At 45.5% G+C, this 16,058-nt stretch overlaps 1 protein-coding gene across 3 annotated transcripts in view; it reads right to left on the bottom strand.

Annotated features, from left to right (window-relative positions):
- The window catches only part of RFFL (ring finger and FYVE like domain containing E3 ubiquitin protein ligase), an 82,079-nt gene that overhangs the window by 14,758 nt on the left and 51,263 nt on the right, over positions 1 to 16,058 (bottom strand). For all 3 annotated transcript variants that reach the window (XM_062215946.1, XM_062215945.1, XM_062215947.1), the window contains exon 2: positions 6,067 to 6,254. In XM_062215946.1, coding sequence (XP_062071930.1) covers positions 6,067 to 6,246 — 180 coding nt within the window. In that variant the 5' untranslated portion in view covers positions 6,247 to 6,254. The remainder of the gene's footprint in view (positions 1 to 6,066; positions 6,255 to 16,058) is intronic.

Here is a 16,058-nt window from a genome sequence, read left to right as displayed (position 1 = left end):
GGGAACTCAGTGATACATACGACCTTGTCCAAGGCAAATATTTAGACAGCTCTGGAGGCCCTCTGGACATCAGCGTGCTCTCGCTTGTGAAAGTACAGAGTGTCTGAGTCAGGCGACAGGAGCGCCCGCCAGGCAAGCTGGTACTGCCTGGCAGGAGCTCCTCCCGCAGTCACAGACAACCCACGAGGCTCGCTCAACCCACAGGGTACGAATCCTTGGCCTCCTGGCCCACAGGCTGAGCGAGTGACAGCTGGCTGAGCTCTGCTCCAGCCAAGTGCAGGTCACACTCCCACGAAGAGGTAATTCCCAAGCATGCCAGGATCATCCTGAAGGGCACCCTCACTAATCCTCTAAATAAGTTGAAAACTTTTCATCCTGTGGTGACTTAAGGATTAACCTAAATATTTCTGCTCCCTCCATTCTAAATATAGAAGACTGTTCAAGCTAGAGAATGCCCAAGAGACTCAGATTCTCAGTCAAGATCACAGACACAGCAAAGTGGAGCCTGAACCAAGTCTGCACAGTTCAGAGAGTTCTATTTCACTTCCATTTATGCATCATCACATAGTAACGGGAAGAGGGCACACTGTGTACCACCCAGTGAGGGCTGGGAAGGCTTGGAAAGCATTGCACAGAGACACCTATGGAGCGCCCTCCTTCCCTACACAGTTCATGCCACACAACGGATTGTTCAGAGACCACTCACAAGGACACACAGCTTCATTAACACTTCTGGGACTAGCAGCCACGCAGCTGGAAAATGGGTGTTTGGGGGCATTTGGGGGTTCATTCCTATCTAAAGCTTTTCTACTTGGAAATGTGTTTAGGATGACTGACAGTGACACAGAGGGGCCCCAATGGCATGAAGCTGTGGTCCTGACACAGGACACCACTCAAGCCCATGACAGTTATAAAGCCTGAGTAGCTCAGCCAGTCAGATCTACACAACTCCCTGTTCTTTCTTCAGATGTATGTAGCTTGTTGAATGCGAGATCAGAATGTAAAGAGCAACCCAGCATCTGTAGACCCCTGCTCACCCGGACTGTGCAGCAATGGGGCATCTGAAATACTCCCTGAAGGAGTGGGGTATTGCTCCAGGCTAAAATCCCAGCCTGCAGTGGCAGGAGACACACAAGGTGGGACAAGATGACTGCTGATGGGCAGGAGCAAAGCAAATGCCTGGGTATAATTCCAGCAAATGGTGCAGACCAACTGCCTAACAAGGTAGTTGAGAGATGAATGTGTGGGGCCGGTGCTGTGGTATAGCAGGTAAAGCCGACTCCTGCGACACTGGCATCCCATATGGTGCCAGTTAGAGACCTGGCTGCTCCACTTCTGATCCAGCTCCCTGCTAATGTGTCTGGGAAAGCAGAGGAGGATAGCCCAAGTGTTTGAGCTCCTGTACCCGCGTGGGAGACCCAGGAATAAGTTCCTGACTCCTGTCTATAGCCCAGCCCGGCCCCAGCTGTTGTAGCCATTTGGGGAGTGAATCAGTGGGTGGAAGACCTTTCTTTCTCTCTGTCTCTTCCTTTCTCTGTGTAACTCTGACTTTCAAATAAATAAATAAATCCTTAAAATGCAAAATACATAAATAAAAGAGATGAGTTCCTGGAAGCAACGTGTTTGCAGAAATACCCAGCGTATACTCAAGCATCAAACATGGAGATCTGGAAGCAGCACCCAAGGCAGGCACGGCCTTCAGGGCTATCACACGGGGTGCTTGACTTGCTTCTCTTTGCCACTGTGCCCTTCCCCAACTCCCACCCATGCCTCGCCCCTATTTCCCGGCACTGGTCAGGCCCACCTCCTCATCCCACCAGTGGAAGCACTACTGGAAGTCTGACATGAGATAAAGAATTATAAAACTTTAGCACGCAGTGAATACTCACAAAAAGGTAACATGATCGCCTTTCATTCCCTTTCCTTTGTCTCAGCTCTGAGCTTTGCCAATACCTAAAGCCACGCCTCTTTCCACTCTGAGATTTGAGTGTTACTTCCATGTTTCCAAGCACAACCTCTCCTCCCTTCACAGGCTGGGCCAACTCAAGAAGCTAGGTGCCAAGATCCCTGCTAAACCACGGGGGGAGAGCTCAATTCAGATGGCATATTGGCTTGGGGCAAAACGACAGCTTGCCATTTCTCTCCAAGCCTGGAAACTCAGGGAACACAGGGGACATACCTTACTTATGTTCTCTCTACAAAGTCCTTAATGTTATCTGTGGTTTACACTCAATGAGCATTCAGAAAATACTGACCATAATGAAAAAAAGAAAAAGACGGGGGGATCATGTAATCGTTTCAGTTCAACCACTTCCAGAAAAGACATTTTAAAAGCCTCTGGCTGTTAAATGTTAAATGCCAAACCCTTAAGATAAGAAGGCTGATCCACTTGAGCATGAAATTACAAATGAAAAATCCTCATATGCGAAAACATCCTTAGCATTCACAACATTCATTGTGGAGTGCTCAAAATTAATTCATACCTTTGTAACAAGGAAATATGGAAGCAGTAGCCATCCCTCACTATTCAAATCGCAAGTTTTCTTACCTCCTCAAAAGCTCTTCTTGCTATGCTTTCTTTTCTCATAGAATGGTGTAAACTGTCCCAGTTTCCCTGTTCTACTGCAAGCTCCCTTTTAAGCATCTCTGCTTCCTAGCCCAGGCAATGCCTGACACACAGCAGATAGTCAATAATTTATTTTCCAATCAATTGTGGGGGGCTGATTTTAATCATTGTCATGCTCTTAGGTACCCAGGCCTAGAATCTGTTATCTGCACCTGACACGCTCAGTGTCCTCCAGGAGGCAGCTCTGGAGTCAGAGACCTCAGTTTGAACTCCAGCTCTGCCATTCAGTAGCTATGAGATCCTGAAGCACTACTTAAGCAGAGGTAAAAGAATGAGTTTTTAATGTATCTTACACTATCTGTCAGAAACTTGACACCATCATTTTCTCTTAAATTTTAAACCTTAAGTCTTTTTTTTTTTTTTAAGATTTGGTTATTTATTTGAAAGGCAGAGTTACAGAGAGGCAGAGGCAGAGAAAGGTCTTCCATCAGTTGGTTCACTCCCCAATGGCTGGGCAGATCTGAAGCCAGGAGCCAGGAGTTTCTTCCAGGTCTCCCATGCGGGTGCAGGGGCCCAAGCACCTGGGCCATCCTTCACTGCTTTCCCAGGCCATAGCAGAGAGCTGGACTGAAAGTAGAGCAGCCGGGTCTCAAACCGGTGCCCACATGGGATGCTGGTACTGCAGGAGGCAGCTCCACCCACTACACCACAGCGCCGGCCCCTAAACCTTAAGTCTTAATCTAGGGTTGGAGAACCTTTTTTCTACCAAGGGTCATTTGGATATTTATAATATGACTCGCAGGCCACACAAAATTATCAACTTAAAAATCAGCTTGATGGGGCCGATGCTGTGGCACAGCAGTTAATGCTCTCGCCTGAAGCACCAGCATCCCATATGGGTGCCAGTTAGAGTCCCGGCTGCTCCACTTCCGATCCAGCTCTCTGCTATGGCCCAAGTCCTTAGGCCCCTGCACCTGCATGAGAGACCTGGAGGAAGTTCCTAGTTCCTGGCTCCTTGCTTCAGATCGGCACAGTTCCAGCCATTGTGGCCAATTGGGGAGTGAACCATCAGATGGAAGACCTCTCTCTCTCTCTGCCTCTCCTCTTTCTGTGTAACTCTTTCAATTAAATACATCTTTTTTTTTTTTTTTAAATCAGCCTGCTAAAGATTATTGAATTTCAAGTCCTGCCTGCGAATGCTGTGTCAGGACCAAACCAAATTATTTCAGGGACCTTATATAACCCGGAGGTCAGAAGTTCCCCATTCCTACTCAGATTCTCATAGGGAAAAATGTGATTTGATGGACTCTTTTTCAGAGGTTATTTATTTATTTATTTATCTGAAAGGCAGAGCATGGGGCCAGCACTGTGGCGTAGCAGGTAAGGCCGCTGCCTACAGTGCTGGCATCCCATATGGGCTCCAGTTCAAGTCCTGGCTGCTCCACTTCTGATCCAGCTCTGCTGTGGCCTGGGAAAGCAGTAGAAGATGGCACACGTGCTTGGGCCCCTGCATCCAAGTGGGAGACCTGGAAGAAACTCATGGCTTCGGATTGGCACAGCTCTGGCAGTTACAGCTCTCTAGGGAGTAAACCAGTGGATGGAAGACCTCTCTCGCTCTCTCTGCCTCTGCTTCTCTGTAACTCTGCCTTTCAAATAAATAATTCCTTAGAAAAAATGAAAGAAAGAAAGAGCAATAGATAGGGTGAAACAAAGAGAAAAAGATCTTCCATCTGCTTTTTATTTGAAAGGCAGAGCAATAGACAAAGAAATTGAGACAGAAAACGATCTTCCATCTGCTGGTTCACTCCCCAGAAAGCCACAACAGCCTGGACTTGGCCAGGCAGAAATCAGAAACCAGGGAACTCCATCCTGGGTCTCCCGCATCGGGGACAAAGGGCCCAAGCATTTGGGCCATCTTCCACTGCTTTCCCAGACCCATAGCAGGGAGGCGGACTGGAAGCAGAGCAGCTAGGACTCACACTGGCACCTGAACCCACACCCCAATGTAGGGTGCCAGCACTGATAGCTTAACCTGCTGTACCACAACCCACTGTGCCACATTTCTGGCCCTCTCCACATTTTTTGAGAGGCTGACATAGAGAGCTCCCATCTGTTGGTTCACTTCCCAAATGCCTGCAACAGCTAGAGCTAAGTAGGGTCAAAGCCTGGAGCTGGGAACTCAATCTGTATCTTCCACGTGACAGGAATCCAAAAACTTGAGCCACTACCACTATCTTCCCAGGGTTACATCAGCATGAAGCTCGAATCAGGAGCCAGAGCTGGGGGTCGAATCCAAACACTCTGATATGGGACATGGGAGTCCTAACAAGCATCTTAACCAGCAGGCCGAACACCTGCCCTTGGGGGATTCTGAAACCTGTTAAGATGATTAAATGAAATTAAAAATCTAAATTCAGGCCCAGCATTGTGGCACAGAGGGTTAAGCCGCCTCTTGTGATGCTGGCATCCCATACCAGCTTCTGATATGGCTCCCTGCTAATGTTTCTGGGAGAGCAGCAGAAGATAGCCCAAGATAATCCCTGCTACCCACATGGGAGACCAGGATGGAGTTCCTGGCTCCTGGCTTTGTGGACATTTGGAGAGTAAGCCAGTGGATGAAAGATACACTCTCTCTCTGCTTTTCCAATTAACCAAAAAAAAATATTTTTAAAAGACTAATTCCTGAAAAGAATCCCTTCCATATAGCAGGTAGCTTTAAAAGTACTATTTCCTCTCCAATTTCCCATGATTATCTTTGTAAAATCACATCCTACTGCTAGCTTTGGGCTACAAACCTCATTCTGTGAAGAAGGCTGACTGCAGGAGTTCCTTACACAGGCCAAGTTTACCTTCTGCCCCCTCCATGCTTGACCACAGAAAACTGGCTGCCTCTGCGCACTGTGAAAAGGATGGCCCAGTCCACAGACTAGCACCAGCCAATAGCTTTACTTCCTGCCCGCTGACGTGGGTAGCATGGCTCCCAAGTATTTCAAATGAATCCACTAGAGTAAACAAGCTCCAGACTTGATGCACCCGGGGCACCCTAGGCATTGCTTTCAATAAAGAGAACAAGTTACCTGCAGTCAGGCCTTTTATGATGGCAGCTAACAAAGGCAGTAACATCGAGTGCCTGCTATGTTCCAGCAGCGTGCTTAGAACCTGGCTTCTCGACTTTTACTCTCACAACACTGAGAGACGGCTACTACTCTCATTTCCATTTTATACATGAGGAAACCATATCTCAAGAGAGATTAAACCATCCAGCTAGTAAGTGGCAAAGCTGATATTTGAATTTAGTTCTTCTGACACCCAACCTATGCTGTGATACTTAGCTTTCTCTTGGTTGGTTTTTCTTGAACATTTTAATGAAAGGGACAAGCCCGGGACATCAGCATTCCACAGGCAGAGGCAAGGTGGCAGGCATTCAGAGAGAGGTCGGTGGGCCTGCCTGAGGTCCTGAGGCTATAATGGCAGGGGCAGGCTGAAAAGTTAGCACTTACCTTCCTGGCCATGTTTGCGAAGTGGGCCCCACAGGCCTTGCAGCTTGGTTCTGAGCCTGTTGGGGAAGGGAAGGAGCTGTACCCAGGGTTGGAATAGGCTTGCGTCCTGGCTCCCTGGGACTGTGGTACCTCCTCAGGCTGTCCATCCAGGCAGAACCAGTTGCAGCAGGTTGCCCACATGATAAAATCTGGTACAAGGGAGGAAGGGAAAAAAGGTCAGAGTTAAGACACGGCTCTACTGCCCAGGTGAGCAATACACACTTGCAGGGTTGAGGGGAGGGCAAGTTCTCAGGGGCCATGGACTTCTGGCCACCTCTTCTATTACCACGGCTGCTGTTCCACCTGAGAAGTGAGGACAAACTCCTGACCTGCCAAGACAAGACCGGCTGTCAAGCTGGCACATTACCTTTGAAACAATGCTGATCCATGAGTGGCTCTAATCTGAGATCTAACTTCAAATAAAATCTTTTCTTACCTTAGCAATTACAACTGGCTTAACAACTTTACTCAAGAACATGGCCTTGTCCCTAGAGCTCAAATAGAACTTTATCATACACACACACACATACACACACATACAATTCTACACTCAGATAGACTATAAGGAAGATATATTAGTTCTTTTATATAGCTAAGGCAACTGATCCTACAAGAAGTTAAATATACAACTAGTATGTATAGAAGGAAGCCAATACATACAAAGGGATTTCAAAAAGTTCATGGAAAATGGAATTAAGAAATAAGTTTACAGTGGTGGAAAAATACTGACATCCTTGTACTGGGGGGCCTTCAAAAGGGACACAGAAAATACACATTATGAAAAAAATGCACAGGTTTAAAAATTCTTGTACTAAAATAAACACCTTCCAAAAATTTTAAATATTTGGAGCCAGCATTGTGGCGTAGCAGGTAAAGCCACTGCCTGTAATACAGCATCCCATATGGGTACCAGTTCATGTCCCAACCACTCCCCTTATGATCCAGCTCCCTGCTAATGGCCTGGGAAAGGCAGAGGAGACTGGCCCAAGTGTTTGGGTCTCTGCTAACCACATGGGAGACCTGGAGGAAGCTCCTAGCTCCTGGCTTTGGCCTGGCCCAGTCCCACCCACTGTGGCCATCTGGGGAGTGAACCAGCAGATGGAAGATCTGTCTCTCCCTCTTTCTATAACTCTGACTTTCAAATAAATAAATAAATATTTGTTAAAAGGAATTTAATATTTATGTTTAAAAGGCAGAGCAACAGAGAAGGGGAGAGGCCATAGGGGTTGGGGAAGAGAGATCTTTCATCTGCTGGTTCCCTCTCCAAATGGCCACAATAGCCAAGGCTGGGCCAGGCCAAAGCAAGGAGCCAGGAACTCCATCCTGGTCTCCCACATGGGTGGCAGGGGCCCAAACACTTGGACCATCTTCTGCTGTCACAGGCACATTAGTAGGAAGTAGAGTTGCCAGGATACAAACCAGATGTCTGACATGAAATCTTGTCATTGCAAGCGACAGCTTAAATTGATTCACCATAACATCAGTTCCTAAAATAAACATCTTTTAACTCCATTTCCATGAACTTTTTGAAATACTCTTGTACAGAGCTGACATTCCAAAATTCCAGGTCATCTAGCTCCAAACCTAACCTTCTTTTCCTTGATATCTCCTTCCACGAGACAACAGAACTATTCTTCCATCTGTATCCCTAACCTCAGATAAACTTGTATCACTACATCTGTAACAGTTTTTTGCAGATCTGTTTACCCTTTCTTTTCTACCACTAAGCCATAAATTCCTCTAGGGCAGGTGCTACTTATTTTTCACGTCCATTCTGTACCTTGTACGTGTAGCAGATGCTCAACAAATGCTTGCTTCCTTGCTGAATCAGTGCTTCTGTGGATTTATTAAGAAGTCTGGGATTATTAACTTCATTTTACATATCAAATATATAGGTATTGGGAACAAGGGGGCTGATGATTTTTATGATGACAGGGCAAAGAGTATCCAATCCTTCAAATGTCAAAATAACCTAAAGATTGCAACAGGGCCCAGAAAAATGCGGAGCACTGCTGTAGTACACGAGGAGTGTTTTTTCCAGTAGACTAATGCAGTCAGTTTGGATATTCTGAGCCTGTACTCTTTGCTCAAGAAACAATAGGTGAAACATTTAGTGTTATCATTCAATAATCAGTCTACACAAAATAATGGTACTTTCTTCTCTGTCTCCTGACTCATTGTTCTAACAAAAGCATTTTCATAGTTCAAAGGCATGGTAAGTTAGAAGGAACAAAGAAGTGAACTGGTCCAACCTTGGTCATTTTGTAAGGGGAAAGAATGAGGCCTGGCATGGGGAAGTGACATCCTGGGTCATACAGGTTATAATCATAGGTCTGTTGACTTTTCTGGGGCTTTTTTACCTTTCTAACACTGCTTCCAGTGCACCTGTGATATAATTCATTCTCTTTTAGGGGAACCTCTGATTAACACCTATCTCCCCCACCTGCCTGTGAACCTCATGAAAAAGAATGTGACAGTCTTATAGTGCCCAATTAGACAGGTGGCTCAACAAGGAGTATTGAATAATGAAGCATACACAATAGTTAAAACTTAACTAACCATACAATGGCAATTTTCTACACACCAAAAAATCTTTTCTCTGACTCAGTGAAAGTACCATCTGAAGAGAATCTAAATACCCAAAGACCGGGATCTAATCTGCCTTACTCACTATTGACAGTTCTAATGAATTCTAAAAAGTTCTTCACACAGCGCGTTTGTGTGTGTGTGCATGATAAATAAATGAGCTCTTTGTTGGCAAAACAATGGGAAAAGAAAGGAGTGGTAGCTTCTGAAAAAGGAACTTTGTAATTCTTTAAATCACATGTTGACAAACCCCTCTGAGACAGTATGCAACAATAAAAAGAACATAGGCTCTGGCATCAGAAGGCCTGAGTTGCCAGTCCTGCTCTACTACTTCTTGGCTTTATAATTTACATCTTACAAGTCATACCCCTTCTGTACTTCATTTTTCTCCTATGGACATTATGTAGGCCATAAAGCACCAAATAGACATTAGTTGTTGCTATCACACCATAATAAAGTTCTTAACTACAAAGGTATGCAAAGGTAGAAAGCAAACCTATGGATTTCATCACAATTACCACTTGGCTCTTTAGGCTGTAAGGACTGACTAACTCCTGTTAAAACCTCTATTCACTCACCTTCACATGCAATCTTTATTGAAGCCAACGCCTAGCCAGTGGCTTCAGTGCTAGGTGACTAAGTTAAAGTATATACCCTCAAGGAGTTCATGGTCTAACAGGAGAACTCGAAATGTCAAACAAAAAGTTGAAATTTCAGGTTGTTCAATGCTTTAACACTGGTTTGCACAGTAGACATGGGTGGAGATGGACTACTAAGACAGAAGTGACCAGCTCCACAGAGGCACAGTATGGCCACAGACTTCTTAAATGAGGTGTCACATACCCTACCTTGAGATAGGAATGAATGGACATTTACTACAAAGAGTTTTCAAGAAAAAACAAACAGCATGCACCATGACAAGAAACTATAGAGGCCAGCACTGTAGTGTAGCGGGTTAAGCCTCTTCCTTCGATGCCAGCATCCCATATGGGCACCAGTTCAAGACTTGGCTGCTCCACTGCTGATCCAGCTTCCTGCTAATGTACCTGGGAGAGCAGCAGAAGATGGCCCAAGTCCTTGGGCCCCTGCACACATGTGGGAGACCCAGATGAAGCTCTGGGCTCCTGGCTTCCGCCTGGCCCTGTCCTGACTTCTGTATCCATTTGGGGAGTGAACCAGCAGATAGAAGACCTCTCTGTCTCTCCTCCTCTCTCTGTAAATTTGCCTTTTAAATAATTAATTAATTAAAGTAGAAAGTGACAGCAAGTTTTAAAAGGCTTGACTCTTAAAGAAAGAAGAGGCCAGCAGTGCAGCTCACTTGGCTAATCCTCTGCCTGCCGTGCTGGCATCCCAGGTTCTAATCCCAGTTGGAGCACCACATTCTGTCCCAGTTGCTCCTCTTCCAGTCCAGCTCTCTGCTGTGGCCCGAGAAGGCAGTGGAGGATGGCCCAAGTGCTTGGGCCCTGCACCCGCATGGGAGATCAAAAGGAAGCTCCTAGCTCCTGGCTTCGGATCAGCGCAGCGCAGCGGCCGCAGCACAACAGCTGTAGTGGCCATTTGGGGAGTGAACCAACGGAAAAGGAAGACCTTTCTCTCTCTCTCACTGTCTAACTCTGCCTGTCAAAAAAAAAAAGAAGAAGAAGAAGAAGAAGAAGAAGAAGAAGAAGAAACTATAAAATGCTTGGTTGGATAAAAGGTGGGGTGGGGGGTAGACGAGGGTACAAAAAGAACACAAGGAACCATGAAACATCTTGTATTCCAACGTATGGAATCTGAACTTTATCCTATACCTAAAAAGGACAAAACCAGGATTTTAGGTGGTCAGGTTTTGTGATTTGTTTGCATGCTGGAGCACACACTTAGGGCAGCGAGTAGTGTGGAGAACAAATTGGCAAAGAGCAAGGCTAAGTGGATACACCCGTAAGAGAACACAACTTTGACACTTGCCAATATGTGTCAACGACCTGACTGAGGGCAGAGAGAAGAGGAAGTCTAGGATAAATCCTGGGGACTCTGATTTTACACAACAGGGTAGTGGAATCATTTACTGTACACAGCCCTCAGGAGGAGGCATGTGTCTGCATATGGAGGTTAAGATATGTGACACGCTGGGGCCAGCGCTGTGGCGCAGTGGGTTAACACCCTGGCCTGAAGCGCTGGCATCCCATATGGGCAACGGTTTAAGACCTGACTGCTCCACTTCCTATCCAGCTCTCTGCTATGGCCTAGGAAAGCAGAAGATGGCACAAGTCCTTGGGCCCTTGCATCCACATGGGAAACCCAGAAGAAGCCCCTGGCTCCTGGCTTCGGATCAGCGCAGTTCTGGCCGTTGCGGCCAATTGGGGAGTGAACCAGCAGATGGAAAACCTCTCTCTCTCTCTCTCTCTCTCTGCCTCTCCTCTGTCTGTGTAACTCTTTCAAATAATAAATAAGTCTTTAAAAAAATAAAAAGATACGTGACATGCTGATACACACAAAGCCAGTCAGTCAGTGGTATCCACATCTGCAGTGGATTTGAACATTTAAAGAGCTTTTTTCTTGTCATTATTCCCTAACCAAGATAGCATTAACAACTATTTACATAGCATTTACGTTATCTCAGGTATTATAAGTAATACAGTGATGTTTATTTAAAATATAGAGGAGGATATGCTAGGTTATATGTAGACACTAAGCCATTTTTATATAATGGATTTGGGATCTGTGTCCTTTGGTATGTGGGAGAGGGAAGGGAAAATTCTCAGAGCCAGTCTCCTCAGACACCAAGGGACAGCTAACCATACACATCTTGGGGGCACACAGAGGCCCCAGGTCCCCGGCCTACTAGAAGACTATCAAGCCAGAGTGGGGCAGAAGGCTGGTGAGAAGGTCTGGGCTAGAAGAGAAGAGGGAGGGTCTGTGAAAGCCCTTGAGAGCACCACACCTGCAGAAAGCAGAGGAGAACAGCTGGCCTCTGAGGCCAAGTGGAAGTGAAGTGACCACTACAGTGATGACTGAAGCAGATACAAGATACTGATACAAGAAGTGGGAAACACCTTCCACACCTGGTTTTAGGAAAGCTGACTGCGTTCTTTGCCTGAGCAGTGAGGAAGAAACAAGCTAGTAACTATAGGGTGGAAACCAATGAGAATTCAGAATGTGCAAGATCTCAAGAATAAGTTATTCATACAAGAAACTTGTCAAGGAAAGGAAGAGAGATGGCAGTAGCTAACGAGTATCCAGGCTCACTAAGAGAAATGTGGACATAGTCACCGACTACGGAGGAAACCCCAAAAGACTAAGAGATTGTGGAGGAAGGGAAGCTGGCAAAGAACGATGGGAATAAGACCCAGGGGTAGAAAGAAAAGTGACCGAGTGATGAGACTGGGTGGTGGACCACTCCAAGGCAGGAGGTCACCTCTTTTACCAGACTAGAGGGAGGCAGAGGTAACTCAGATAAGTTTATAGCATTAGCAAGAGAAGGCAAAAGAATGAAATTAAATGGAGAGGGGCTAGATTTAACCACATGATGGACATTAACTTTCCTTCCACATAAAGAATCTACATGTTGTAAATTTTTCCTAAGAGGTAAGGACTTTGCATAAAGTGAGCAGAACCCAGTTGATAAAGCCAATCAGTAGGAATAAGACTGGAAAGGTGTATATTGCTTAAATCCATATGCCACGAAAAGTGCTTCCAACCAGATCCCTAGCGTATGGATTTCAATTAGGCCTTTGCACCTAGAAAAGCAGTGTAGCAAGATGGGGTCTTTTTAAAAAAACAAAACAAAACAAAGATTGATTTATTTGAAAGTCAGCACGAGAGAGAGAGAAAAATAGATCTTGCATCCACTGATTCCTTCCCCAGATACCCACAAGAGTCACTACTCAGCCAGGCCAAAACCAGGAATCAGTAACTCCATCAGGGTCTCCCACATGGGTGACAGACACTCAAGTACTTGAGCTATCACTTGCTGATACACATTAGCAGGAAGCTGGATCAGAAGCAGAGGGGGAACTTGATCCCTGGCACTCCAGTGGGGGATGTGGGCAGCTCAAGCAGTAGCTTGGCTCACTGTGCAACATCGGCCCACCAACTGAGCCATCTTGTTAACGTAGTCTTCGAAAGCTTTTCCTTGGCTGGGAGTACACAGAACCCATCTTTTTCACACTATTTTCATTGTCTCTAACCTTAAGTGCCTCCTTTGAACATCTCTGACACAAGTCTATTCAAGTATTTGGCTGCTCTAAAAAAGAGGACTTGGTACTGCGAGAAGACCTGAAATTTGTCATTCTGTTATCCCACCGATTCCATGTTTGAGTGGAGAATGAATTCCTATCCTGGGATAAATCAATGTGGGAAAGAAAGGTGGTTACTATGGGGAGAAGGGGGAAGGTGGCAAGTCTCCCTTACCAACCTACCTTAGACCTGTTCAGTCCAACAGAACAGGTTTACCAAAGTCAATAGATGAGACTTTTACTCTTTTTGACAGATATTTAAATACTAAAAAGAAACATAGTTAAAAGGTCTCTCTTGCCAAACTTCCTTCAGCCTATATAGTGATTATATACAGCATTTCCTTCATGGGGTGGAAGGCAAAAGATTGTGATTTTAACAATGCCATACAAATGAAACACTTTTCTCTTTCAAATGTTTTTTCACCCCTCAGCCCTAAATACACATACATACATACACACACACATACACACACGGCATCTGATTAGGTTACTAAAAGACTGAAAGCACAAACATTGTGTAGTACACACTTCTCCTAGGATGGGAACTTTGAAAAACCATTCTCTGAACTACAAAACTCCTTCTAATCTTGGGAAAAAAAATCACATCTTCACTAAGGGCTCGCAAATTCCTTCCCAAACACCCCTCACCCTCTTCTGAAAAGAGGACTTGAACAATTTAATCCTTGAAAACAGTCTCTGACTGCTACCCTACTGAGTTTATTTGGGACCTGCTAGGCTCTCCTCTTCCTGTTTGCCTAAATCAAAGAAAGATGGAAGACGTGGGGCTAATGATGAACCACAAAACTGCCTGTGGACAAGCCACGCAGAATAAGGAATGCGGCAAGAATGGCCATAAGATTGAGTCCGCTTGACGGGTATGCTGTAGTTCTTGGGAGACACTGCAAATTACAGTACTAATAACACAGCATAACATACATAATCTACTCTCGGTGGATTGAGTACGGTCACAGAAGCAAGAGGGTAATGTGATTTCTCCCTATCAACTCCTAGATTCCTAAGTAATTTTAAAACACTCTTTACTTGTTCACCTGCCTGAGGCAAGTAATTTTAAAAGCGGATCAGTGGTTGCTGTGGGCTTTCCCACAAAGGGGAGAGGGGAACAGAAGGGTCATGCAGCCTTGCATGCAATATAATTCCAAAACCACCTTGCTAACCACTAAGAACTAATGCAGGAAAGTCCCCAAGGTTCTCATCCAAGCTGTTCTGATTTTAATTAACTGCTCTGCAACAACAGGCTTCACATGGATGCAGAGGCAGCTACAACCTACAAAAATCCTTTAAAAATGCTCACTGCAATGCCCAAACCTCAAAAAGTGTACCTTTCTGACCATGACTGTGGCCGGATGGTAAGTACTACAGAATCATCCCTGGCTCATGGAAAGTGGTACACCTGCTGTCTCTAACACATTCCTGTAATGGCTAAAAAGCATCTGTGCTGTTAAGTCCACAAAGGAAAATATCCTGTGTTGTGGATCATTAAAGCAGAATGGGCTGAGCTTCATCTTACATGTTATCCTCAAAAAGCAATTAAAGTACAGTTGCAATGGCTTTGAAAGGAAGGGCTATGAAAAGCCTATCAATATGGCTTACCTAAGCCTCTCTGAAATTATTGATAATTATATACTTTGATAAGCAAAGAAGAAAGCAGCCATTGTCTACCAGAAGGATGCTTCTCAGCCACCAGGCCCTGAGCTAGGTACTTCACTGCATGAGTGTTATCTCATGTGACTCTCAATTCTGGAAGGCAGATTACTTCTTTCTATTTCCAGGGAGAACACCAAGATTCAGAGAAGTGGCTAAAGGTCACAGCTAGAGGCTAGAAAACCCCAGATTTTACCAGGTTACTTAGACCCCGAAGCCTATGCTCTGCAGGTTACAAGAGATACCTGCTTTAATAACAAGAATGATCAATCGACTGATTTACCTCTGCAGCCTACCCACCGCTGGCCTTTGGCTCTGTCTCAATTAGAACTCTCCCACCAGCATACAAGCATGTTCTAGGGTCTCTCTTGCATGTCATGAGGGAAATACAAATTACAACCACAATGTGTCATCATCAAACATCCACTAAAATGACTAGAATGGCTAAAATGGAAAAGGGATTCTAACAATTGTTGGTTGGAATACAGAGCAATTGGTCTCTGCTGTGGCCCGGGAAGGCAGTGGAGGATGGCCCAAGTGCTTAGGCACCTGCACCCGCATGGGAGACCAGGAGAAGCACCTGGCTCCTGGCTTCGGATCGGCGTAGCTCAGGACGTGGCGGCCATTTGGGGGGTGAACCAATGGAAGAAAGACCTCTCTCTCTCTCTCTCTCTCTCTCTCTCTCTCTCTCTCTCTCTCTGTCAAATGAAAAAAAAAAGAATACAGAGCAACTGGAACTGTCACATTGCTGGTGGAAGTGCAAATTAGTACAAGATGTATACTATACAAACAGAGAGAGAGAAACACACATTTATTTCCTTGGCTTTGCCATTCCATTTCTGGGTATAATCCTAATAGAACTATGCTCACCAGAAGATGTCTACAAGAACATTTAAGGAAGTACTATTGTAATAGTCACAAGCCAGAAACAATCTGTCCACCGACAACAGAAATGGGAAGTAAATGATACTATGTTCACATAAGCATGAGTAAACTATTGATACGTGGAACAGGTGAATCTTAAAATATCAAGTGAAAGAAGGAGGAAATAAATACATAACAAATGGGCCGGCACCGTGGCTCAATAGGCTAATCCTCCGCCTTGCGGCACCGGCACACCAGGTTCTAGTCCCGGTCAGGGCACTGGATTCTGTCCTGGTTGCCCCTATTCCGGGCCAGCTCTCTGCTGTGGCCCAGGAGTGCAGTGGAGGATGGCCCAAGTGCTTGGGCCCTGCACCCCATGGGAGACCAGGAGAAGCACCTGGCGCCTGCCATCGGAGCAGCATGGTGCGTCGGCCACAGCGCGCCAGCCGTGGCGGCCATTGGAGGGTGAACCAACGGCAAAGGAAGACCTTTCTGTCTCTCTCTCACTGTCCACTCTGCCTGTCAAAAAATTAAAAAAAAAAAATACATAACAAATGATTCCACTTATATAAAATTCAGAAACAGGCAAACTACTCCATAGTGCTAGGAAACAGGATGGTGGCT

The sequence above is a fragment of the Lepus europaeus genome, chromosome 18 (assembly GCF_033115175.1).
Source record: "Lepus europaeus isolate LE1 chromosome 18, mLepTim1.pri, whole genome shotgun sequence".
Taxonomy (NCBI): domain Eukaryota; kingdom Metazoa; phylum Chordata; class Mammalia; order Lagomorpha; family Leporidae; genus Lepus; species Lepus europaeus.
Note: the sequence above shows the minus strand (reverse complement) of the source record. Positions and strands in the feature narration are given on the sequence as shown.